The 27,428-nt window shown below is 49.8% G+C and overlaps 1 protein-coding gene across 2 annotated transcripts in view; it reads right to left on the bottom strand.

Moving 5' to 3' along the window:
* Positions 1 to 17,428, bottom strand: part of COL26A1 (collagen type XXVI alpha 1 chain) — a gene marked incomplete at its 5' end in the record, with an annotated part of 168,642 nt that extends 151,214 nt beyond the window's left edge. For both annotated transcript variants that reach the window (XM_081088758.1, XM_081088759.1), the window contains one exon: positions 17,271 to 17,428. In XM_081088758.1, the coding sequence (XP_080944884.1) occupies positions 17,271 to 17,428 (158 nt within the window). The remainder of the gene's footprint in view (positions 1 to 17,270) is intronic.
* Positions 17,429 to 27,428: the final 10,000 nt, after the last annotated feature.

Here is a 27,428-nt window from a genome sequence, read left to right as displayed (position 1 = left end):
GGGGCATGCAGCCTAGCTGCAGAACAAGAGCATGAAACAAGAATAAAGCAAGCCAGGACAGGACCAGGGGGAAGTGGCAGACACTCGTCCAGGTGCCGCACAATTCAGAATGCAGCACGACCAAATCCAGGGGCCACTGTTCACACTGAATTCCAAGTGCAACACACAGCATTGATTCAAACGGCTCACTAATGCTCCTACGGGAACTTGCTTTGATTAGTCCCATCTTACAGATGTGTAAACAGATGCATGTTAACAGTAACTTGCCCACAGCTAGAGGGGGAGCCAAGTTTCTGATGTAAATTTGCCTGACTCCAACGTTCTGCATATGAGATCTGTGCTATCAGGCCCACCCACCACACCCTAACTTGGCTGAGCCTTTTTAAACTTACCCACCCACCTACACACAGCTGGCAGATGCCCACCCAGCATGAATCTAATTCTGGTTCTATATTGGCAGATAGAGGTGACCAAGTAGGACAATCCATGACTCCCAGAAGCTTCCCTGCTGGTGTGTCCCAAGATTCCAAGCACTCATGATTTTGTCTTTCTATATTCTCTAGAACACAACCGTGACTCAATCCTAGCTGTCCCTGATTCCTCCACATGCACACCAACAGGCACAGAAGGACCAGAGTCAGCTCACATGGTCAGCCCCTCATGGACAGCTAGCACCTGTTCTAAAATACAGCTAGCATCAGTCTATAGAGCACGTCATGCCAGTCTGAAGCACTGTTCTCACTCTCAGGAATGCTTTGGGCCACCTGTGGTTTGGATGGGGACACCACCCACCTGAGACACCTGCGTGGAGGGACACAGGTTCCTGTGTTTGGCTCTGCTAGTCAAGATGGCCCTTGGTTTTCATTTCAACTGCATCTCCCAGCACAGGACAAGCTGAGCGAGAGACGAAGGAGCGCACACTCCCTACCCTTAGCTCAGCATTCAGACTCCCTCAGACAGATGCTGGGGAGAAAGAGAAAGACCAAACAGAAACTGACAGCTCATGGTCTAGTCCAGAGCTGTTTTCAGGAGAAATAAGTTATTGCTGATGGTGGGAGGAGAAAGGGACACATGGGTGATAATGGTAGAGTGCCTACAGCGTTTGGACAGGTTCAAGACTCGGACTAATGAGAGGGCACAGTTCTCTCATGGCAAAGCCACGTGCAAGTCCTAGCTTAGAGGGCAAAGCCCTCCCAGAACAATTGTAGCCAAAGGCTATACAGTGGGGCCTTGACTTAGCAGTGTCCCAACTAATGAGTTTTTCGAGATATGAGCCCTCTCTTGGCCGATTTTTTGCTTTGAGTTGCGAGCTAAAATTCGGGTTATGAGCCAGCTTCAGATACCCCACCGCTAGTTGGTGCAGCGAACGTCACAGTGAACACCACATCAGCCCAGCATCACGTGTCTCACTCGTTGACTTTTTGATTTGACATACGAGTAATTTGAGTTACGAGCTTCGTCACGGAACGAATTAAACTCGTAAGTCAAGGCCCCACTGTAGTTGTAAGCTTGAACCTATGGTCTGAACCTGTGGTCCCACGTGGCTGAGTGATATAGGCTGCAGGAGGTACAGCAAGTAAACAAAGCTTGATTAGATGCATGTAATTGAGTAGATTCGAAACCCGCGAATATGCTGTAAATATCTTGACCACACCCTTACTTTGCCTCCTGGAATCCAGCTATAAAATAAAGACTTGGCTTACAGGCTGTGGCGCTGTCGCTAGCTCTCCATCAGAGAGGACAGCGTCCCACCCAGACCCAGCTTTTCTCTCTTGTCTGTCTTTTCTCAATCCTTCACTGCCCCCTCTCAGGCTCCCCGAACCTGGCTGAGCTGGCTTGGCACAGGCACAAATAACTTAGCCTCAGCTCACAATGGCTGGCCTTACAAAGGGTCTAAAAACCATAGTCCATTATTAGGCTCTTGATTTAATAACTGGGAGGGGGAGGTAAAGGAGGGGGAGGTGAATCCAAGGTCCTCTAATGCCAAAAAATGTCTCATCTATAAACCAAGAAGTGAGGCGAAGATATCATCATCTTTAACCATGTCCTGGACCCACACAATGTCTGCCCCTTTTCAGGGTGGACACGGAGGAAGAGAAGAGAGAAGAAAAGATGAATATGAATGGGACCAAACCACCATCCACTTTCTAGACTCCCTGGAACCTGTGAATATGTTCTCTTGCACGAGAAAAGGAATTTTGCAGCTTTGATTAAGTAATGGTGTGTTTTTTAAAGTTCAAATAAGGATCCTGAAGTGAGGAAATGATCCTGGATTGTCTGCCTGGGCCCAACCTAATCACAACGGTCCTTATAAAATGGTGGGCAGGAGGATCAGAGTCAGAGAGAGAGGAAATGCTGGAAAGAGAGGTTGGAGGGTGCCTTGTGAAGATAGAGGAAGGAGCTATAAGTCAAGGAATGCTAGCAGCTTCTAAAAGCTGGAAAAAGCAAGGAAACGGATTCTCCCCTGGAACCTACAGAAGGATCAGTCCTTTGAACGCCTTTTGGCCCAGTGAGACCCATTTTGGACATGTGACCTGGAGAACTATAAGATAATCAATTTGTGTTGTTTTAAGTCACAAAGTGTATGGTCATTTGTTACAGCAGCAATACGAAACCAATACAGCTTACAAAGGGGTTATTCCTTTCCCAGGTACTCTCTGTTATCCAGGCACTCTGCAATAGCCTCGAGATACAGCACCAAATAAGACAGGTGGGCTCCCTGCCCCCAGAGAACTTACAGCCTTGGGGTAGATAACTAATTATTAATCAATTAATTATAGGATTGACTTGCAGTTATCATGAGCTTCTAAGTCAGAGAGCAAGCTCTGAGGGCATTTAACAAAGAGGCTTAACCTTACCTTAGGGGACAGCAAAAGTTTCCCTGAAGGTGTGATGTTTAAGCTGATCTCTGAGCTTTGAGCAGAAGTTAGCTAGCCTGAGCCCTAGCCGGTTTGGCTCAGTGGATAGAGCGTCGGCCTGGAGACTGAAGGGTCCTGGGTTCGATTCCGGTCAAGGGCATGTACCTTGGTTGCGGGCACATCCCCACTAGCAGGTGTGCAGGAGGCAGCTGATTGATGCTTCTCTCTCATTGATGTTTCTAACTCTCTATCCCTCTCCCTTCCTCTCTGAAAAAATCAATAAAATATATTTAAAAAATTAAAAAAAAAAAAAGAAGTTAGCTAGCCCGAGAGAAAACAAAGACTGGTCAAGGCAGGAAGCAGCTTGAGGTTAAGAGACAACCTTGGTGGTGAGCAGAGAACCCAGAGAGACAAGGAGATAGAACTCCCTCCAGGCCCCTGAGGTAGGAGGCGCTCCCACCTGTTCATCTTCATGTTCAGAGCTCTTGCACGAAGTTTCAGGGACTGAGCTAATTATTACCATCATCTGTGGGACAAAAGAAAGGAAAAGCCTGGCAAACCCTTTAGAGGCCCAGAATTTCATCACCCCAGAAATGGGGGGGTGGGGGTGCCTGGGCAGCCTGAGACCTCTGAGAGCCAGAGAATCCGCATAGAATCAGCCGTGTGGCCAAATCAATCACAAAGAGGCAGGAAGAGGGAAGTGCCGATTTCCTAGATAAGCCTTCCAAGGGAGCAGGAATGACAAAAATGTCAGATGCCAGAGGCAACTGGCCGGGCACAGACAGAGGGAGCCAAATCGGAAAGAAACTGCCACCTTCTCTCAAAGGCTTTCCAAGTGTGATTGGGTGTGTGGCAGGCCCTGGCGCCTCCAAGGGCCAGCAGGGTGGCCGAATTGGCAGCGGCAGGCCCTGGGATTCCAGAGGCTACACCCTGGGGAAGAGGGAAGCCTGATCCTTTCACAATGGCTCCAAGCAAGACCCTCTGCTGGGAACTAGGGGGCTTCTCAGCTAATACCACGCAGTCCCTGCCCTTCCAGAACAAGGAAGGGATGGGACCAGACAAAGACATCAACTGTTTGGGCTGTAAACCAAAGCTAGTCACTAGCAGTGGGTGCAAACAACTTACACACACACACACACACACACACACACACACACACACACCCTTCCACAAGGGTTTGGCAACTCACTGCCCATCTTGTTCAGAAAGGTAAAAGTGGGGTGAGGGAGCTATAAAGCAGGGCCTTCATCCAGTGAGCAGAAACGGCTGAGTAATAATTAGTCTGCATATTTAACCCATTTCCTCATTTAATCTCAGCCCAATCCTATTAGTTTCATGTTACCTGTGAGGCACCGAATCAGTGAAGGGAAGTCCGGCTTGACAGGCTGGCTGCAGGAGGCACGCCAGAAGAAGTACTTGGGGTTCCCTTGGCTGTCATACCCGCCTAGGACAGGAAACTCCTCAGAACTCCTCAGCCCCTGACCGCGCTATGGGCATCTCAGGGCCTCCAGACCCTCTAACCTGCTCCCCAGTCAAATTCTGGGGCGAACCTTTGTGCTCACTCCCCAGTGGCTGTGGTTCCACTGGGAGATAGGACTGCCCCCACCCTTCGCGCGAAGTCTTGAAAACCTGAGCAGGGATTCTGAAAAATCAGCAGGAACCCGGATTCTGTATTTCTCTGGCTCCCCCAAAGCACCAGGTGGGCAGCTACAGGGCGAGGTTGGAAATGACCCTGGTGAGAGAGCAAGAGCTTTGGACCAGCTCCTGCAGGGCAAAGGCCCTGTAGTTGCTGAGGTGTTTAACCTTGACCCACTAAGCCAGAGCTTCCCAGAGCGCATCGTAGAACACCGCTTTCATGAAACACCCCTGGAAAAGGACCTGGTGGCCTTAGATGGCTGTGAAATGCCCCATTTCCCAAGCTTTGCAAGGCCCGTCAGCACACTGCCCATTCTGGGAAAGCTTTTTTCATTTTATGAGGCTGCACAGGGTTTACTATGTATTGTTCTAAGCACTTCATTAACAGTAACTTGTTTAAGCCCCAGAATGACCTAATGAAGTAAATACCCCATTGATCACCCCATTTTATAGATGGGGACACTGAGGCACAGAGAGGTCAGGTGACTCGGTCAGGGCCACCAGAGCAGGGACCCAGACCCAGGAAGCCTGGCTCCAGAGCTGCTCTTCACACCCTCCCTCTTTATGAAGGAAACTCTTGAACCTGGTTCACAAGCTTCTTCTCATAAGTCCCATTAACACCTGACGAACAAGCTCCGGATGTCGGATGTCGGATGTCGTCCATCCCGGGAAGCAGGAGCTGGCAAAGGTCAGCAGCAGCCTGGCCAGCTCTGACCTTTGCAGATCACCCTGGAGGCAGTGGGGGCGGGGCAGACAGCGAGGCGCGGGTGGTGGGAGCCCACACCTCTCTCTCTGAGTGTTACAGAATTAACCTGGATGGGGTCCAGCTCTTTTCAAGGTGGTCTCGTACAGGCCATCAAAGAGAAACATCGACCCTGGCTGCTGGGAGGCAAGAAAAGGAAGACCAGACAAGAAAGGCTAGGACCCCGGACTCCTCGGAGAGAACAGTGTGCCGAGTGTCTACTTCCATAGGATCGGCTGCAGGATCCCCGAAAATCCTCTAACAGTTAGTTATTGTTACTCTATTCCCCTGCCCCAGGCAGAGTTGGTCGGGATCCAGCTCACACACTCTCGAAGCGGCAATGAAGTGTCGGACCAGTGCAAGCCAAGAGAAGCCTGGAGTGGTGTTCTTATTGCCATAGGAATTGTTTCTCTGGGAATGGATTTTAAAATAACAGACAAGCTGGGGTGGGGGAGAGGAGAGAGAGATGAAGGGAGAGGAGATTCAGAGAACCGCGGGGCCTTATGAAAAGGCCAGTCCGTGTGATTTTCAGGAAAACTCCCCTCTTTCCTACTTCAAAGGAAAAAACAGAAACCCCTAATGCTGGTGGCCTCCCTGGCTCCTCTTGCCGTGGCTTCCAGAGCTGTCCTGTTGGGGACAAAGCACAGACAAGGACCGCTCTCCAGGACCCCTCAGAGCAACAGACCTGAATGGGGGCAGAGGCCATGACCTCAGTTTCCCAGAGGAGATCAAGGCATTTGTTCATTCATTCATTCAATACGCAGCGGTAGAGTACCTGATAGGTGCAAGCCAGGGGCTAGATATTAAAATTAGGCTACATTATAGTAATAATTATGGACAAGGAAAAATAAAATTAGGCTACAAAAACCCATGAAGGGAAAAACAAGCATTTTACAAAAACTCAGGGTGCGTGAACACCGTGCTGTTCTGCCTTTTCAAAGCTGAGAAACACTGCAGTCTTTACAGTGTTCCAAGGAGCAAAGCAGCTGGCCCCCAGCATCCCCCGAGCACTGGGAAGGGACAGAAGCTTCCAGTCTGCAACCTGGCCCTGCCCATCCACCGGGGCCAGGTGCTGCCAGCTGCACAGACTGAGCACTCATCTCCCCGCTGCTCCACCCCCACTGCTCTGCCCCACCTCAGGTCTCCGGACACTGTTAGCACGCTTCCCCCCTCTGCCTCTTCTTCTTTGCCCCATCCTCCACGCCCCCCCCCCACCACCACCACCACCAGCAAAGCTGGCCCACTATAATCCTGACTCAATATAAAGCCCAAGCTCCTTAGGGCGGCAGAAAAGGGGCTTTGCCTGCAGGCTCCAAAGGTCTAGTCTGCCCTGCCCCCACCCTGCCTGCCTGCAGCCCATGGTCCAGTCATTTTTTTTTTTTTTTTTTAGAACCTTCGATTTGTTGTTCCACTCATTTATGCATTCATTAGTTGATTCTTGTATGTGCCCTGACCGGAGATGGAACCCACAACCTTGGCATATCAGGACAAGGCTCTAACTGAGCTACCTGGCCAGGGCCATGGTCCAGTCATTCTGAACTCAACTGCACTAACCACATGTCAGGCACCGTCATACCTCCCAGCCCTTATGGTATTCTGTCTGTCCAAAATGCACTCCCCAGTCACTGTTGAGAACACCCTGCTCATCCTACAAGACCTACTTAAAACATGCCTCCTGTGGGAGTCCTTGGCATATAGCCCAGTCCACTAGGCCAGCGCTTCCCAAAGTATGGAGTCTGGAACACCATCCGTGACCTTCCATGTTGTGAAACCGCCTATCTTCCCAGTCTTTGCAAGGCACATTAGCACTCTACACATCCCTAGCCCTAATAGTGTTGACTACATGTTTTCCTAAGCACTTTGTTAATTCATTTAAGCCCTAGGACAACTTTATGAAGTTGATACTGAAGATGATACTATGATCATCCCCATTTTACAGTGGAGAAAACTGATGGCAAAGACATCCGAACTCACACATACCCTAACTGTCCTGGACAAGTAATTGCTTACCCGCCCCACTTCATACACATCTGTGTCACATCAAATTCCACACTTGTTCACAAGTCTGCCTTCCCCAACCAGTCTCTGAGCTAATCAGGGCAGAGGCTGGGTCTGAATTATCAGTCCTCTCGCTACCCCCAGTGCCACGTACACAGCAGGCCTCAGGGCAGTGGCCCTGCCCTCCCGTTTGAGTCCCCAGCTCCAGCCTGCCGACTGTGGGTCAGGTGAAGCATGGGTGGCTGGTTAGATGCCTGGCCTGGATAAGCGCATGTTCCCAAGAGGCTGGCGTGGGTGGTGGGCAGCGAGGCTCATGCATTCATGCCCCAGGTGGGCTGGTCAGGGCCATGCTGGGCATCAACAGGTAGAAGAAATGGGTCCACCCGCGGGGGCGGGAAGGGGGAAGTGAGTGCCCACATCACAAACAACCACAGGCACAAGAGGCACAGGGAGCTGCTCACGGAGGTGGACAGAGCAGGGGTCCAAAGACTTCCTGAAAGAAGGCTGCACAGGGGAGGGTGGAGCCAGGTATGGGAGAGGCATTCGGGGTGAGGAAGGGACCCACCGAGCACCTTAGCTCCACTGACACAACAAGAAAGAGACTGCAGAGTCAGACAGAGTCGGGAGGGTCCAGCGAGGGAACTGGAAAGCGCGGGAGGTGAAGAGACCCCTGCGCTGCCCCAGGGAGTGGGGTCTCCCACGGCAGGTCTTAACCCAGAAAGGCTGTGGAATCAATTTTCTGAGTCTTGGCAAGCACTTTTTTATGAACTAGATAGAATACAATAAAGAAGAGAGTCTCACATATGGTAACAGTAAGCATTATTTCGTGAAACCTGTTTCAGATGTGGACGCCTGCATGCGCGGCAGGCGTGCTCAGTCACCATATAAAAGGTATTTCTGACTGTGGGTCATGATGAAAGAATCCCAAGCTGCTCCGTTCTCCAGGCGGTGCTTCCTCAACCCGGCTGCACCAAACAACACCTAGGAGGCCATTAAAACACACCTCTGGGCCCTGGACTTCCTGCGTCATGGATAGGCCTGCACCTCCCATTCTTTTATCTCCCCGGGGATCCGGCAGGTCAGCACTCTGCTGTTTAGGGGATGCTGCTCCCAAAGCCTGGGAGCTAGACCGGCAAAGAAGTTTGTGGAGCACAAATGCAGGCCTCTCGTTTGAAAAGCTGGGGAAACGTGCCATTAAAAGTACTGAACTAGTCCTGGCTGATTTGGCTCAGTGCACAGAGCACTGGCCTGCAGACTGAAGGGTCCCGGGTTCGATTCCGGTCAGGGGCACATGCCCAGGTTGCAGGCTCCATCCCCAGTGTGGGGGGTGTGGGAGGCAACCGATCGAGGGTTCTCTCTCATCATTGATGTCTCTCTAACTCTCCCTTTCTCTCTGAAATCAATAAAATATATATATGTTTTTAAAGTACTAAACTACATAGCTTTTTCCCTTGTTTCTCACGCCTCTCTCTCTTGACCTGTCATCTGTGTCCTGCTTCACGTGTGCTCCCTTGGGCACAGGGACACTAGTAAAGCAAGTGCAGACCCTCACAAGCACCCTTGCACCCCTCCCTGCAACTCCAAGGTGTGCGAGTGGGCACACACTCACATGTGCAACCCTTCCCACCAGCCACACAGGGGACTGAAGCCTTTATGACTGAGGACATCAGGGAAAAGCTCATCCAACTTCGGAGGATGTGAGGTACGCATGTCCTCACTCCATCCTGAGACCCACTCCACATCTCCCTACAGGTGACATTTACACAGAACTGCCTTAAACCTGGGCAAGAGGAGCCCCACTCTCGGTGCTGTGCTTTCAAAGACCCCACTCTGGCCCCCCTCCAGCCACACCCCTCCCCACATGGCACAGAGACTGTGGGGCCAAGGGGACATAACTCCCCAGAGCCCACAGCCCCCTTGGAGACCAAGTGTAGGTCCCCAGGGGCCTGGAATTCCCTCCCCCAACAGCTGAGCGTAAGGTAAGGCCAAGTGACAGCTGTTAGGGTTAGGGGAGGAACCTGAACTGGGGCCTGAGTGTCCAGGATGTGTGCGAGCCAGGGGCAAGGTGGGACAGGAAGGAAAGTGAAGGGTGACTCTCCCTGAGTCACTGAGTCCGCACAAACGTCAAGGAAGCCAGGAGTTCCAACTGTGAGATTGGACCCCCGGGTCATTAGGAGGGCATGTCTGTCAAGGTCAATGACAGAATCTATTTTACAGTTTATAAGCTTGATTTATGACTTTTAAATATTTAGAAATACAGGATGTGGTCCTTCATCTGTACCCCAGCCCCGGGCTCTGCAAATGTTAGGAGTGGCCCAAGCTTGCAAGGCATAGGCCAAGGAAGACTGTGCTCATCCCCGAAAGGCCATTTTGACCCAGCATCGCTAAATGGCTTCTTCAAAATGTAGCTCCTAGGGCCCTAGCCAGTTTGGCTCAGTGTATAGAGCGTCAGCCTATAGACTCAAGGGTCCCGGGTTTGATTCCGGTCAGGGGCACATGCCTAGGTTGCGGGCTCGATCCCCAGTAGAGGACGTGCAGGAGGCAGCCGATCAATGATTCTCTCTCATCATTGATGTTTCTATCTCTCTCTCCCTTTCTCTTCCTCTATGAAATCAATAAAAATATATTTTTTTAAAAAAACGTAGCTCCTAGGAAAACCTGCCAATGGGGATGTAAAATGGTAGAACTCCTCTAGGGGGTGATTTGACGCTAACAGAATTATGTAAGCATGTACCTTTCCACCCACTTTTTTAAAAAAATGTATCCTACAGATTCACTTGAAAAAATATGAAATGAATAATGCACAATAGCATACAATGTGGCACTATATGTGACACAAACGGCTAAAACAACACACCGTCTCTCAGTAGGGGGCGAGCTGAATAAACTAGTCATTCACAGCCCCCAGAACCACGGAGCTGGCAAATGAATGCTGGAGACATGAAAAGTTGTGGAGTGGAAGGTGCTGACGGTTGCACAACACTATTAATGTGTTTAATACCACTTAACTGTACACTTAAAGATGAGTAAGATGGCAAATTTTGTTACGTGTATTTTAGCCACAGTATTTTAAACTGAGAAAAAAATACGGGTGCAGAAGGTAGAAATGCCCTGATATAGAGCAATCTCCATAGCACATTGTAAAGCAAAAAGAAAGAGCCCAGGGCAGGACAGCATAACCAATACGCCACCTCTGTATAGGACAGGGAGGAGGCACATACACACTCACACATCTATGCACGCACACCCTTACATGTGCAAAAAGAAACAATGAAAAGATAAGCCAAGAACTAATTCAAAACATGGCTACCTACAAATAGTAAATAATCATAAAATTATTTATACAAGTATTCCAGTAACTAAATGAAAAAAAGAAATGTCAGAATTAAAATAGGACCATTTTGCAACCCTTACTGAAATAATGATGTAGGCAAAGATCATCAACGCATGGCAAGAGGGAACGCTCTGATGACCAGACATTGTGGGATTCCTGAGATGATTCTTGATTGAATAATACTATACAACCAAACAGGTAGGTAATTTTGACAAAATAATAATAATAACAATAATAATCATAGAGGAAGATGAGAAGGAAGAGGAGGAGCAAGGGAAGAGACCAAAATCCAATCAAGCCTCTCTATCCAATTTCTCGTTTTCTGGAAATAAGTGAGGAGAGAAGAACAGGTTAACAGACACCATGAGGATATAATCAACAAACTCCTGAACAAGGAAACCCCATCAGGCGTAGTTCTTCAAGCAATAAATTGCAAGGAAAAGAGAGAGATGGAGAAGGAAACCTAGACAGCAGTGCTCTGGTGAATATTTAACACCCAGCTTTCCAGAAAAAGACATCATGTCCTCCTGTATTAGTCACCTCGGGCTGCCACAACAAAATACGGTAGGCTGGGTGGCTTAAGCACAGACATTTATTTCTCAGATCTGGAGGCTGGGAAGTCCAAGATCAAGGTCCTGGTAGATTCTGTTCCTCGTGAGGGCCCTTTTCCTGGCTTGGAGACAACTGCCTTCTTTCTGTGTCTTCACAGGGCAGAGAGAAAAAAAGAGAGGGGGTGGAACCCTCTGGTCTTTCTTCCTCTTCATATGAAGACGCTAATTCCATCATGGGGGCCCATCCTCATGACCTCATCTAGACCTAATCGCCTTCCAAAGCCCCTACCACCAATGCCATCACATTGGGGTTAGGCTTCAATACATGAATTTGGGGGGAGCACATTCAGTTCATAGCACATTTTGATTGTGTAATAAATTGGATGTAGGTATGAAGCATTCTTGCTCCCGCCCCCCCCCCAAAAAAGAGATATTAAATCTAATCAAACCTTTACATCTAATCTTCATTATAAAAGAGATACAGGGAGTAGAATATCAAATTACACCACCTGGAAGCAATCAGACAAATCTAGAACATGGGCCTTCTATAGGACAACTGGCCTCTTCAACAAGTCAATGTTACGGGGAAAAGGCATTCTTTTTAACGAGTGAGGACACTTCTACATTAGGAGATACAACAACAAGTAAGTAGACTTTATTTAGATCCAGATATGAACAAACTAACAATAAAGAAACACGGCGTGTTTTTTGACAATTGAAGAAATATGAACGTGCATGAATTTTAGAGCCAATAATAAGGAATAAAAAGGAATAGTAGGAATGGTGGTAGTAGTAGTAGTAAGGTATGACTGTGAGTTTGTTAGATGTGGTAATGGCATGGTGATAAGGGATCAGGTGTATATGAATATTACCCGTGAAATGAACATAAAGTCTGGAATGTGCTTTAAAATACTACACACACACACACACACACACACACACACAGGCAAGTATTTGCGATGGGGTAAAATAAGTGGCAAAATGTAATGGTTGGCAAATCCCAGTGAGGGTCCATGAGGATTTATTTTATTTTATTTTATTTTAATATATTTTTATTGATTTCAGAGAGGAAGGGAGAGGAAGAGAGATGGAAACACCAGTGATGAGGGAGAACCATTCATCGGCTGACTCCTGCACGTCCCCTGAAGATCAAGCCAGCAACCCAGACACATGTCCCTGACTGGAATCGAACCAGGGACCCTTCAGTCTACAGGCTGAGGCTCTATCCACCAAGCCAGACCGGCTAGGACGAGGGTTTATTTTACTCTCTACTTGTGTGTAAGCTTGAAAATATCCATTGAAAACAATTTAAATAAAATATCTTTAAGTGTCCCCAAATCAAAATGCTTGACTTCAGAGAGAACAATGTTTCTTAACGGGTGTGATTTTGTCCTTCAGGGGACACCTGACAGTGTCTGGAGACATTCTGGTTGTCACAGCTGGGAGGTGGGGGTGAGCTACAGCATTTAGCTGCTGCTGAACATTATGCAATGCACAGGACAACCCCCACAACAAAGGACTATCCAGTCCAGTGGTCACTGGGCATTGGTGAGCCACATACCTGAACTTTTGGGTGTCCAAAATAATGGCGGAATGGGGAGTGGTAGTGAAGGAGTAGGCAGCCTCGAAAGGTGTGGTGAGAATGACAGGTTCATGCAGATAAAGGACAGGATGAAACTAACCCTCTCCTGGTGAGGGTTCAAGAGAAATTGCTACTTATTCATTTGTATCAGCATCATGGAAGGTGTGACTTGGAGCAAGAGCACACCTGGATGACCTGCAGCGAGCCAGGCTGGAGGAGGAGGGGTGGCCTGCAGCAAAGGGGGCCAAAAGGTGGCTGTGTGAGCTGGAGAAGGGCCTGCACTTGTGGCTAAACAGCTTGGACTCTTCTGATCACAGTGAGGAAGGCGGAAGAGTGAGGGCCAAAAGGAATGAGGCCAGATCTGCATTTTGCAAACCCAGCATCTGTGTACCCCTTCCTGTTCTCCACACCTTGTGCACATGCCCTCCCAGCAAGCCTCATACCCCAAATCCATGGGGTACTCATCAGACAGACTGGGGCTCAAGGAGGTTAAGGAACACGTGCCAGTTCACATTATTAATTAGGGGCAGAGCCAGAAGCCCCCCCACCCCACTGCGGTAAGAGAAGCAGTGGCCCTTAGGCCCACAGAGAGGCTCTGCCTGGGTCCTACACTTGGGAGGACCCTGCTCTTGCCTGCTCTCGCTGTGCTCCTCCTGCGAAACGATGAGTCTGTGGGGCCAAGAGGAAGCAACCACCCAATCCCCTGCCTCCTCTAGACCCAGCTCTGGGGGCTCGGGCTCCCTGCCCAAGTGGCCCAAACCCAAAGCCAGGGCCATTTTTCCCAGGCCATCCTTCAAGGGCAGACCCCACAGACCGTATGCCCACTTCTAGTCTAAGGGGTAGGGACTGAAGTTGGACATGCAGGTTAAGGAGTCTGTACGTCTGTGCATCACCCTCACAGTGTGAGAGGAATCCAGGGCTGAAGATGGGCCAGGGCAGCCCTCCCTCTGCAGACATCTTCCAGAGCAGAATTCTAAGGGAGTAAGATTTCCTCATTTGCATCTGCCTTCCAGGCCATTGTGAAGGTGTACTCTGGAGGACGGAACTTACTGAACCTACTTCTTTAACCGTCATTGGCTTGATTCATAGCCCATTTAGCTCCACAGTATGTAACTTCCACTCGTCCTCGGGCCTCAGGCCCTGTACAGGAGTAAGTGGTCTGTGGGATGAGTGCCTTTTTCAGGGCCAAGGGGAAGCAACCACCCAATCCCCTGCCTCCTTCTAGACCCAGCTCTAAGCAAAAAGAAACACTGTCCTCTGTCCCCTGGCCCACAGACCTGCTCTCTGGACATATTCATTCCCTCCTCTGCTGAAATCTGGCAGGTCCCACAGCTCTTAGTTAGAAGAGCACTCTCTAAGAAGTAATATTAAAACTTTCTCTCTTATCCAAATTAAAACTTCTCCCTCCTCCAGCTGGGAGATGTGCTCCACGAAAGGGATACAGGCCCTTCTTTGGTCTTACTCCTTGTGTCCTGAGCCCTGATCGCCTGCTGCTGTTTTGGCTCCTTTCAGGTTAGACATAGAGATGAGGAGACAGCAGACAAGACCCTTAATAAACACCTGTAGGAGAGGGTAGGGGAGGAGTGAGACTTGAATACTTTAAAGAGTGTCACAAATGTATTGTCTTTACTAGGGTAGAATGGAAGAACTGGGGCACTGGGGCAGGGAGTTGAGGGGACTCAGTCCTTAGTGCAGGCCTCCAGGCAATTAATGTTGTATTTCCCTTCAGCTTTTATTTGGCATCTGAACAGCTCTGCAAGATTTATTATTATTATTATTATTATTGCATTTTAGAGAGAGAGAAAGAGAAACATTGATGTGAGTGGAATATCAATGGGCTGCCTCCTGCACACACACCCCACAGGGGATAGAGCCCAACCCGAGCATGCGCCCTGACTGGGAATCAAATTGGCAACCTTCTGGTGCACAGGACAACATTCAACCAACTGAGCCACACCAGCCAGGGCCAGCTCTGCAAGATTCTACTGGAAACAGTCCTCTGAGGAACTGGGGTCCTCTTTGCCAAAATAGCTTAAACAAAGGGCTTCTAATGGAGATGAACAGAGCAAAGGCAAGATGCTCCCAACACATTTCAGACCCGGACTCCTGGCCAGGAGGGTAGGCACATTCAGAGAGAGAGAGAGAGAGAGAGAGAGAGAGAGAGAGAGAATGAACAAAAATCAGATACCAACAGGAACAATATCATGAAATAAAAGGAAGGCTATCTGTCAAAAACAGCTCTGTTGCTTTGCCTGTCAACTGAGACCAAGCCACTATAAACACACGTACAAAGCCAAAGCTGTGAAGGGCACCAGGCCAAACACTGTCCCCAAGCCGTCTACCTCTGCGGCTCTTGAATGTCAAGGGCATGGGCCACCTGTGACTGATGGCTCAAGCCTGCAATGCCCACTGGGCTTCGTGTGGAAGGGCTCAGTTATGCTCTGAAGCCTCAATCTCAAGCATCTGGAACCTGCCCCAAGCCTCCTTAACACCTCCTAGTATCCTACTTTCTACAAATTCATCCAGATCTCCCTGAACCTAATTATGCTTTCTCCCTGCTCCCAATCTGACGGAGAGAGTTCTGGAAGACTGCCACATTTGTTTGGGTTTCTCTCATTCTTTTTTTTTTTTTTTTTTAATTCTCACTCGAGGATATTTTTCCATTGATTTTTAGAGAGAGTAGAAGGGAGGGGGAGAGACAGAGAAAGAGAGAAACATACTGATGTGCCCTTGACTGGAATCGAACCCATGACTCTTTAGTCCTTGGGCTGATGCTCACTCCACTGAGCCCAACTGGCTAGGGCCTTTTGGGTCTCTGCTAAAGCAATTCCTTCCAAGTTTCTGCAAAGGTCCCCAAGTCCCAGCCCACCAAACACCAGAACCCCCATCTTCAGTCATTCACTGCCTTCATGGACATCACTTCAGCTCCTTTCAGAGTGCATATTCCAAGCTGCAGGAGCTGGTGGGGGGGGGGGGGGTCCTTCACACATTTTTTAATTTCAAAAGTAATGCATGAATATCCGCTCCTTGCAACACATGCAAACAAGACACAGGCAGAGGGGGAAAATGGAAGTTCTCTTTTACTCTCTCCCTCCCACCCCCAGTTCCAGGTCTCTCCATATAGGTAACCATGGAAAATGGTTTCTTACAAACGTTTTTGTCCAGGCACTTATATACCTAGACAGAAATCAGAGTGTTTTGGTTTTTTTTCATAAATGAGATCATGCTATACCTATCATTCTGCAACTTGAAAAGCTTATTTTTCAGACTATTCTCATATGGAATTGTGCAGAGGCCACACTACTGAGGGCGTTTGGAGAATAGAAGCTTTGGGTAAGTATTTCCAAACAGAACAGGGGAAATAAAATTTCGTGCAAAGTTTTCCAGAAGCGTTTTTATAAGCTTTTCTGAGTCTCGCCTTATCCAGCCATTAAGTGTATGTTCTTCCCAGCACAAAATATCCCTGTCTCCTTCCTATAAGGCACTGCCAGAATTCAACTTGGTCGCCCTCCCAGGTTTGGTAAATACTAGTACAAGCAGAAAAAGATTTGGGGTCTGTCTCTTGCCTTCCTCCATAGCAACAAAGCAGGAGGGAGCCAGAAAGCACGGATTTGGAGGAAGCATATAGGAGGTCCGTTCTGAGTCGCCAATGGGACCTCTCTCTTGGCCTCAATTTCCTCCGTTAAAGGAAAGGTAATCATCTAATAGTTCACGCTGGAGTGGTTTTAGCTTCAAAGAGATGGATGGTACGAATGCAGGTTGTGTGTTCTAGAGAACTACAGCCGGGTGAATCGTAATGATTCTTCAATGGGGAAAAGCTAATTTCGAGTGACTTGCGCGAAGGAGGCGTTTTGGCAGCTTTTCCTTGCGTGCTGCCGCGTTTTCTTGGGGAATTCGATCGCGGTGAGAGGAGACGCTGCCCCAAGCTTTGCTGGAGTGGCCGGGGCGCCACCTGCCGGCGGAGGAGGAGGCCGCCGCGGTCCGGGCGCCGCGGGCTCTGTGACCGACTCCTGGACCCGCCGCGGATCCATCCCAGCCGAGCAGGGTGCTGTCTCCAGGTGGCTGAGGAGCCGCGGCCGAGGTTCCTCCACGGACCCCGCCCAAGGACCGGACACAATGACCCTCCGGCGTCCCCGGGCAGCCGGCAGGAGGGGCGGGGACCCGGACGCACGGCCTTGGCAACCCGGGAACCTGTTGCCCAACACAAAGCCGCGGCCGTGCAGGTGAGCGCGGCGGCGCCACGTGAGCCGGCGGGCGTCCGGGGACGGAGCCACCCAACCGCAGCCGGCCCGGCTGCCTCGCCCCGCCGCGGGTTTCCGCCACCTCCGCTCGCAGCCGCCAGCCACAGGCGAGAAGGCTGGGAGAGCAAGGAGGAGAGGGCGGGCCCCGCGCCTGCAGCCCCCCCTCCTGTCCTCAGCCCCAGGCACTGACCACCCCGCGCCCCCAGGCCCCACTGTCCTTGTCCCCAGCCCCCGACACCCCGAAGTCCCCAGCCCCCTGTGCTCCACCGCCCCGAACTCCCAGCCTCCTACGGCCCGCGCCCCCAGGCCCCGCCGGCCTCGCCACTCACCGGCGGCCCCCGTAGCCGCTGCCGGGGGAGCCGGCGCCCGGCTCGGGGTAGCCGTGCTGCTGCAGGGCTGCGGCCGGGAAGGGGTAGAGGAAGCCGGTGGCCAGCGCCGACCCGCAGAGGCAGCAGCACGCCCAGGGCAGAAAGAGAGCCAGCTTCATCTTGCGCGGCTGCCTGCGGGGACCCGGAGCCCCCGGCGCGGGAACCGTGGGGAGCGCACCCGCGGCGGGACCAGACCTGCCGCCCCCGCCCGGAGAAGAGCGAGCGAGCCGGCGAGCCCGGGTCCGAGCTGAAAGTGTCCGGGGGGCGCCCACGCCTCTCCAGGGCCGCCTTTTCAAATTCTGCGAGGTGGGCTCTACGCCGTCAAAGGGGGCGTGGGGCTTTCTCGTTAACCCTCGGCGGGCCGGGGCCGAGGAGGCGGCAGTGGCCGCAGAGCTGAAGTTCTAACTCCGCTGGGGGTCCCCGAAGCCGTGCGTCCTGAAAACCAGACCTTGCGCCTAGGTCCCGGCACACGCACTCTTTAGAACCTTCCCAACCAACCAAACCCTCTGCGGATCCGCAAACATTTTGTGAAGCACCCACTCCTTGCCTGGCGATTTCACCTGGCAAAGTTGTTTAAGTTCCCACAACATTGCTCTCCTATTAGGTTCGCGCCATTTTTCAGAGGTGAAAACAGGCTTAAAAACTAAGCCAGAAAAATGCACGCTCCTTGTCCAGGGCTCTTTGGACCAAACAAGCGCACACCCAGTGTCCCCCCCCCCACACACACACACACACACACTCACACACACACACACTCCCCCTCCCCTTTCACCTCCACATCTCTCTCTCTCTGCAAGGTGAGAAGTAGCTGGGAAAGAGCAGCTTTCAGTCTGGGTGAGAATTCGTCCCTGGGATCACAGATGCACGAGGCATCCATCTGGAAAGGATCTGGGAAGGTGTAATACAGTCTCACCTTTTACAGATGAAAAGGCTGAAGCCCAGTTCATACATGAGCCGTGAGCCCCACAAGTTTTTTTTCTGGGCTGCAGGGTCCGCATAGCACTTGACCTTGCCCAAGAGACAGGTGCAACCTGAAATCCATCCTATGCCTCATTTCCCAAGTTGGGAATCTTTTTCTAATTCTCCCAAAAGCATCCTAGGGCCTGATAGAGGCCCTGCCCCTCTAACAGTGGAGCATCTGGTCCTTAAAATACCTGTAGGGCTGGGAAAAGCCAGCCGGTATGAAGTGCTTAATGGGCTGCAGCACGCCTGTGGCTTTTGCTCTCTGGTTTGCATGTCCCAATATGTACCCGTATGTACATGTCCCAAATGCATCCCTGGAGTACATACCTCAGGATATCGTAGGCAGGCCACTTCACCCTCTCCCCAGACTACCCATCCTTCTCCACTCAGTCCCCTCACATCCTACTGGGGCCTTTGAAATTGAACTTCCACACCTCTGACGTCCCAAGTCTCCATCTAGGACTCAGGATGGGTAAAGTCCACCGCAGAGTGGACAACCCCCCTAATGAGAAACACAACTTGGGCTTAGGACCATTTCCTCCTTCTTGCTCTCCGTGACTCTCTCAAGGCCTAAAAGATTTGGAGAATTTGGGTTATCAGGGGATTCTCAGTGCCTCCCCCAGAAGGAATCTGAACTGTGCTCCTTGGGCAGTTGGCCAACACACAATAAATGATGAGGTCATCCCCCTACCCCAGGAATTTGTAAGCATTCTGTCTCCCTCCTTCCCCTCCTTTACTTGCATAATGAGATCTTAAAGACCAGAAAATTCCATGTTGCTGTGAATTGGCTTCATGCTGTGAGCATTACAGTAAGGGAACAAGAATTTCGTTTTTATCTTAAACTCATTTTTCCAGTGCCAGGGGCTGCACCCAAGCTAGAGGGACCACAGAGGAGAAGGGAGAACACTACCCCATATATCACAGGATTCTTTTAGGACAAAAAGCTCTAGGAAAAGAATGAATACATCCCAGAAACTTCAGGACTGAGGTAATTGTCCAAGTTTGGTCCTCCTCTTCATACTAAGACCCTACGTTCATTTCCATGAACATGTACCAGGAAATTTCTGTGTCCAGCATTGTGTCGGGTGCAGTGAAGGCTGTTAAAGAAGCAATAGCATGGTTCTCAACCTCAGGTGCTTATACTGTTCTTCAGAGGGCATTAAAATGGCCTTTTCTCCTTCACAGACTGCAGGCAGTAAGGACAAATGGTCTGCAAACCAGAGGAGGTTTCATTTAGATGGGTGAGAGATAAAAGCACAAAGATGCATAAAATCAAGAAATGTGATATCACCCAAGAAGCCCCAGTCAGCTCCTGACTCCCCCACTAACTTGCTGAGTGACCTCAAGTAAACAATGAAGAATGGATTGGCTTGTCTCTGAAGACCTTTCCAGTTAGGGCCTCCTGCAATTCACTTTTCCCTTCATCCTGCTCTCCAGTCTCCAAGGCAACAGTGGATATACCCAACCTTATTAAGCGGTCACTCCTGTAGGCAAGATTTTCAGCTGCAGCACCCCCAGTGGGGCCATGGGAGCCAAGAAAAATGGAGATTTTGTGACATCACACTGTAAACTCCCCCCGACCCCAGAACACCAGTTAGTAGAGTCCAACTCTAACAAGTACCAGCTGTGTGACCTTGGGACAAGTTATTTAACCTCTCAGAGCATCCTCGTCTGTGAAATCATGATAATAATAACAGCACCCAATGTATAGATTTGCTAAAAGAATTCAATGAGTTATTCACATAAAGTACTTGGAATGTACTTTAATTATTAGTATGTGGTGAGGGATAAAATTAAAGAGCACACCCTTCTCAAACCCCCAAAGTGGGGCCAGCCAGTAGGTTCATACCTGGAAGTGCTCAGAGCTTTCTCCGAAGACTTGGAGCCCTGGGATAACCTGAGGCATCTTACTTACTCCATGGTCAAAAATTTGAAACAAAACTTTATCTTAAAATGAATAGTGTACTGAAATGTTATTGAGTAGAATGTGCAATGTACCTTATTTTTCAATATAAGACACACTCGTGGTGGGCGGCAGGCGTGGGAAAGTTTGAGCAACCCTGAAAATCCAGCACAGCATGCCCTGGGAGGGTCTGTCCCATTTTCAAATATTGCTCTCCCCGGTGGGCCTCCCATCAGCACTCTACACAAGTATTTGTCTCTATATTTCAAACTGTGCCCCGCCCCCCGCCCCTGCACGCCCTAAAATCTTAGTAGAGGCAGAAGCCATTGTTCCCAAGAGCCCGAGAAAGAATTAAAGTCTTGGAGATGGGAAGCCTGTTGTAGAGCTGGTGCCTTCTTTTCCAATTCCTTGGTGACCTTGGGTGATCACATAACCCCCAGAATCTGGATAAAATGCAAACTGGATAAATTAAGGGTCAGGTGTGTTTCAACTGGACCCTTACTTCAAGCAGGTGTTCTCATAATCCGGGTTTTTCAGACAAGGAGATGAGAGGAAAAGTGATTTTTCTGGGGCCCTTTGTTCTGCCTTCTGTAAGTTCAAAAGCATCTTAAAACTAGAGTTGTTTATACAAAGAGGGATCAGATTTCTTGGTGGAAGAAGACAAACCTACCCCCAACCACCACCAGAGGAGTGGGCTCCTCTGCAGCTATGTATCCAGGCTTTTCCAATAAGAAAATATCAGTCAGCATCCTCTTCAGCAGACAAAAAGCAGAACTTCGCTTCTGCTGAAGTCAGCAGAGAGAGCCACTGAACAAAGAAGTAAATACTCATCAAGCTGGAGCCAAGGTAAATATTGACCTTCTGGCATGATAAATCTTCCTGTTAATCTAAAACAGAAATCTGCCTCTCCGGATTGCCCTGTCGGACATGGATTCTGAAGTTCTCCCAGAAGTTCAGGGAGGCAGTGTAGGAACGGAGTGGCTTTCATACTGATTCTCTAGCAGCCCATGTTCCCAGCTGTTCCGATCCCAGGACTGCACAGAAATGGGCTGGAGTTGACTCAAGGTAGCAGGACAGTCACAAGAGAAGGGCTTTGTTTTGCTCCAAACTCTGTGCTTGGCCAGTGCAATATGTGGGCAAAACATGGATATTTTGGAGATGCTGACCCTGAATTTTCTTCTTTACCGGGACACCCCCAAAATTCCATGCAGGCCCTAGAAAAGGGAACGCTTCTTTGCTCAGCATCCCTACAAGTCTAAGCGTACCTTTTGCCCAAACTTTGGCAGTGAAATAGGCATTCAGAAGACAGCAATACAGATGGCTACCACAAGAATAGCCCATGATCTTAAACAGAAGTTGTTGTATTAAAGTATTGAAAGCAAAACCTAAAAAAAATATGGAGTGTGCCCAATTGCCAATGCTGAAAGCCCACCTCAAATGTGGTGATAAAAAGTTTGCTGGCAATGGAGCCACAGCTAACCAAATGCCTCCCTGGGAGCTTAATGAGAGTACTTGGTGATAAGTGACGAAAGGGGATATCTTAGTCTATTCAGGCTGCAATGACAGAACACCATAGATTGGGGAATAACAAACAACAGAAGTTTATTTCTCACAGTTCTGGAGACTGGAAGTCCGAGATCAAGGCGCCGGCAGACTATCAGCCTGCTTCCCAGTTCATGGACAGCAGCTGTGTTTTCATTGTGTCCTCACATGGTGGAAGGGGTGAGGGAGCTCATGGAGTCCCTTTATAAGGGCACTAATCACATTTATGAGGACTCCACCCTCATGACCTAATTACTTCCCAAAGGCCTGACCTCTTAATGCATTACTTTAAGGGTTAGGACAGTGGTTCTCAACATTGGCTGCACATTAGAATCACCTGGGAATCTTTTTAAAATCCTGATTTCTGGGCCTCATCCTCCAGAAATTCTGTTTCTTTGTTATGGGGTGAGGCCACAACATTATGAAGGCGGTAGGGAGTTCAAACAATGAATCTATATCAGCCGTGGGCAAACTACTGCCCTCGGGCTGGGTCCGGCCCATTTGAAATGAATAAAACTAAAAAAAAAAAAAAAAAAAAAAAAGACCGTACCCTTTTATGTAATGATGTTTACTTTGCATTTATATTAGTTCACACAAACACTCCATCCATGCTTTTGTTCCGGCCCTCCGGTCCAGTTTAAGAACCCATTGTGGCCCTCGAGTCAAAAAGTTTGCCCACCCCTGATCTATATCATGACATCCCACCCAAAAGTGTCCCAAGTTGAGTGTTTGTGGTGGGGGATCTGCCCAAGGGTTCCCCTACCCAGCTCTTCACACCCTCTCTACTGCCAAGTTCTGCAATTCAGCACTTGGAGCTCCTACTTTTAGAGCTGATGGTAAAATAAACCAACAGTGAGTGAAGAGGAGAGCAGCCAGGGCAGGCAGGGGCTGTGGTACAAGAGAGATGTTGAACTTAGAGAAGGAACGATTAGGGGGAAGGGATCCACATTTCCCAAGCCATGCAGGAAAGAAGAATTAAGAATTAAGCCCCAAGGATGAATTGGGGGTCAATGGATGAAAGGTGTCAACTGGACATAAGGAAGAACTTTGTAATAGTCAGGTTGGACCTAGCTGCATGGTGGGGTGGCAGCAAGGGTCAAGTTCCCCGTCACCGCAGGGGTAAACCGGTAAAAACATTGTAATTAAGCAGAAAGCATGACTGGTGGCCCTGAGACTGTGGTTCTAGAGCAGCGGTTCCCAACCTGTGGGTCGCGACCCCTTTGGCGGTCGGACGACCCTTTCACAGGGGTCGCCTAAGACCATCCTGCACATCAGATATTTACATGACGATTCATAACAGAAGCAACATGACAGTTATGAAGTAGCAACGACAATCATTTTATGGTTGGGTCACAACATGAGGAACTGTATTTAAAGGGCCAGAAGGTTGAGAACCACTGCCCTAGAGGCAAGAGAGGGGTCTAAGCAATGTAAAATTTTCCCCAAATAGGCATGAATAAGTATCGGAGACTCTGCTGGTGCTGACCACCATCTGGATCTTCTGTCCACTCTGGGCACAGAGAAGCCCTCCCTCAGAGGCCTCCCTTGCTGCTGGGCAGAGCCATGGGACTAGCTCTGGCCCATGGACTATGAGCAGAAAGAACCTGTGCCGCTTCTGAGCCAAAGAGAAAAGGGGGAGTGTGGGTTCTCCAACCCCCTTTTGTTCCTGTCACAGCAAACCTTCCCTAGGTTGGACCCTTGTCAGCTTGGGTACTTGAGTTCAGAAGACAACTCCCCCACCCGCTCCACCCTCTAGCTAGCGGTGGACAGCCTTCGTTTCGAGATGTCAAGTTGTCACTGAAGCATCAATTAGTCTTTTCTAATATTCTAGGAACATATGCGTGGTTTGGTGGCTTGGTGCAAAGTGGCCCTTTGCCCTGCAGAAGCTGTTAGAAAATGACTTCATGAGGGCAAGGTCGACTTTTTGATGCTTATCCATCTGCATTTTTGCATGACCTAGGTCGCTTGCCCAGCCATGTGCTTCATTCTCACTGAGCAGCCCTCATCCATGACAAACCAAACTGCACAGGTGAGGCTCTATGCTAGGCCCTGGTGGCGCCTAGTCAGCTGAGACCTCATTTTCACTCTCAGTTGGACTTACAGGATCCTTAGGAAGGGTGCATCCCTAGCCGGTTTGGGTCAGTGGATAGACCGTCAGCCTGTGACTTGAAGGGTCCCGGGTTCGATTCTGATCAATGGCACCTACAGGCCCTGGTCAGGGCACGTGCACGAGGCAATGAATCAGTGTGTTTCTCTCACATCGATATTTCTCTGTCTTTCCCTCTCTCTTCCACTCTCTCTAAAAATCAACGGAAAAATATCCTCGGGTGAGGATTTAAATAAATAAATAAATAAATAAATAAATAAATAAATAGGCATTGCCCCTGATGATCCAAAGTTAACACCTCAGAGGAGCAAGTGGAGGCTGAAAGTCCGGTGGTACTTTGAGTAGGCGCATGGCAAAGGGGCAAAGGCAGGATTCTGTGCTGTGCTGAAAGGGCTGGGAAGCAGAATGGCTGGGATGGCACCTGCAGGCACAAATGAGAGCTGGAGAGAGGCCATCTCCCAAAGGAGATGTCCAGGTGATGCAGTCTGTTCCCTGGCACCTTCTTTCTCCCTCCACCTGTGACTCTATGTCATCCCCACCTCCAGCTCTGTCTGGAAGGCCAGGGTTCATGCAAAAACCCATGGAGTTGCGGGCAGGCTCAGGCTAGAGGTGGCATCAGGGAGTCAAAGTCCGAAGTCAGAGAGCTGAGTAGAATGAGGGTTACAGACTCAGGGGCCAAAATCAAAGGTGTGTGCAAAAGCCAGGCATGACAGGGCCAGCCCTGGACCCTGGTGATCACCATCAGGATAGTGCTGCTGCCGCGGCTGGGTCCTATCACCCTGAAAGCCCCCCTCCTCTAATGCCCTAGGCTGCTGCCATGGACCACCCCTCAAACATTTACATCTTCATCTCCTGGAGGTCTTCAAACTGCTGAATTCCATTCTAGGGTCACTGCCTCCCACGCTTGTGCAAATTAGGGAAAGGTGCTCCTATATTTTTGGATGGACACAGAGCCCAGGCTGGATATCAGCATCCTCTTGCCCCTCTGCAGAGATGAGCAGGGCATCTACAGCCCTGTGGGCCAACCCCAGCCCACCTGGGTTTCTCCGCCATGCACCCACCACTCAGAATGAAATCCAGCCCCCCTGCCCCATAGCTGATGGGGCCTAAAGTCTGGTCTATCCTATTTTTTTTAATGTATTTTATTGATTTTTTTTACAGAGAGGAAGGGAGAGGGATAGAGAGCTAGAAACATCGATGAGAGAGACAGGGGTCCTCAAACTTTTTAAACAGGGGGCCAGTTCACTGTCCTTCAGACCGTTGGAGGGCCGGACTATAGTTTAAAAAAAAACTATGAACAAATTCCTATGCACACAGCGGCAGCAAAAACACCTGGCGGGCCGTAGTTTGAGGACCCCTGAGAGAGAAACATCAACCAGCTGCCTCCTGCACACTCCCCACTGGGGATGTGCCTGCAACCAAGGTACATGCCCCTGACCGAAATCGAACCTGGGACCTTTCAGTCCATATGCTGACGCTCTATCCACTGAGCCAAACTGGTTAGGGCATATTCTAGAATACTCTTAGGTCCTTTCCCTGCGCACTTCCACCCCTGCCAGCTCTCACACTGCTGCCAAGGTGCCTGTTCCTGGCCTTTGTCAGGCCCTCTATGGGCCTTTAGATTAACTCCCCAAGAGGTGCCCTGGCCTCCTGTGTCCCCTCCCTCTGCCCTTTCTTCTGTGTGGCTGCCAGAAAGTTCCTCCCAGACACAGTGTGATCCCCTTCACTCTTGGAAACAGACTTCTGCTGGCTGCCCACCCTCACCTCCTTGACTTGGCACTTAAGTCCTCTGCCTGTCTTTCCTGCCTATCTCCCCCCACACACACACCCCAAACACAAATGCCTCTGTCAGCCTTCCCCTATCCTACATCCCTCCCCAGGCTCTAGCCACAGAGCAATGGAATCCCTCAATGGGCCGAGATCTTTCTCATCGCCATGACCGCACAGACTGCTCCCTCTGTTAGAATGCCCTTTGCTAGAGACTGAATGTTTCTGTGCCCTCCCACTCCAAAACTCACCTGTTGAAATCCTAATCCCTAATGTGATGACATTAGGGGGTGTGGCCTTTGGAAGGTGCCTAGGTCATGAAGGTGGAGCCTTGTGAATGAGATCAGTGCCCTTATATACAAGAGACTCCACAGCCCAGCCAGCGTGACTCAGTGTTTGAGTGTTGACCTGTGAACCAGGATGTCACAGTTCGATTCCTGGTCAGGGCACATGCCCGGGTTGTGGCTCAATCCCCAGTAGGGAGAGTGTAGGAGGCAGCCGGGAAATGATTCTCATCATTGATTTTCTATCTCTCTCTCCCTCTTCCTCTCCTTTCCTCTCTGAAATCAATAAAAATATATTTTTTTTAAAAAATAAAAGAGACTCTACACTCTTCCACCCTCGTTCTAGGTCCCCCTGGTGAGCCTTCTACAAGATCCAGCTCTTCACCAGCCCCTCCCACAGGACGGATGCCCACTCTGCACTCCTAGAGATCTTCTGTGTGGACCCACTTCCCCTTGCCATGCTTCACACGTTTGCCATCTCCCCCATTGCACATTGCACACACCGAGGCCACAGGTAATTTCCCACTCATCTCTGTCTCCCCGGACATAAAGATCACCTCAATCAAAGCTTAGTAAATATTAGCTGGAAATCTGAGTAAATCAGTGAATAATTCGGTTCATTCTCCCAAGCTCCAGGGAAGAGGAGAGCCAGTCCCAAACTGCTCTCCAAGGGCTGGCATCTGGAACACATCCATTAAAGTTTTGGACCCTGAGTAACAAGCACATTGTGTTTTTTATTTCTTGGTATGTGATGAAGACAAAAAGAGAACAGCAAATGAAAATGTCAGGCCCTAATTGGTCTGGCTCAGTGGATAGAGCATTGGCCTGAGGACTGAAGGGTCCCAGGTTCGATTCTGGTCAAGGGCATGTATCTTGGTTGCAGGCACATCCCCAGTAGGGGGTGTGCAGAAGGCAGCTCATCGATGTTTCTAACTCTCTACCCCTCTCCCATCCTGTCTGTAAAAAAATCAATAAAATATATTTTAAAAAAGAAAATGTCAGGTGAGCCTTGTACATGACCAGTCCAAAAAATGAACCTACCATTCATTTCAACAGGGGCTGGTGCCTGCCCTGCTCACATCTCTACCCATAATTATTAAACTTTAGCACTTAAGGTAGAATTGTCAGGTGTCATCCTTCAAACCAGAAATCTCCAGATGGCCTTGTAAATATCAGCCCACCATCCTATATAATAAAAACCTAATATGCAAATCGACTGAATGGGGGAACGACCAATCTCTATGATGCACACTGACCACCAGGGGGCATACACTTAACGCAGGAGCTGTCTCCTGGTGTGCTCCCACAGGGGGAGTGCCTCTCATCCAGAAGCCGGGCTCACAGCTGGCGAGTGCAGCAGTGGTGGCAGCGCTAAGGAGCAGCGAGCAGGTAGGTGGTAAGGAGCCAGGGCTCCCAGACTGCGAGAAGCCACAGGCTGGGCTGAGGGACCCCCACACACACACGAATTTTGTGCATTAGGCCTCTAGTTGTCTTATAAGGACTTACCATGGAGGTCTTTGTTGTACATAATCTAAATCGCCTCCCTGTGCTCC

The sequence above is a fragment of the Myotis nattereri genome (genome assembly GCF_964212035.1).
Source record: "Myotis nattereri genome assembly, chromosome: 4".
Taxonomy (NCBI): Eukaryota; Metazoa; Chordata; class Mammalia; order Chiroptera; family Vespertilionidae; genus Myotis; species Myotis nattereri.
The sequence above is the reverse complement of the archived record's forward strand: the minus strand, read 5'-3'. Positions and strand labels throughout refer to the sequence as shown.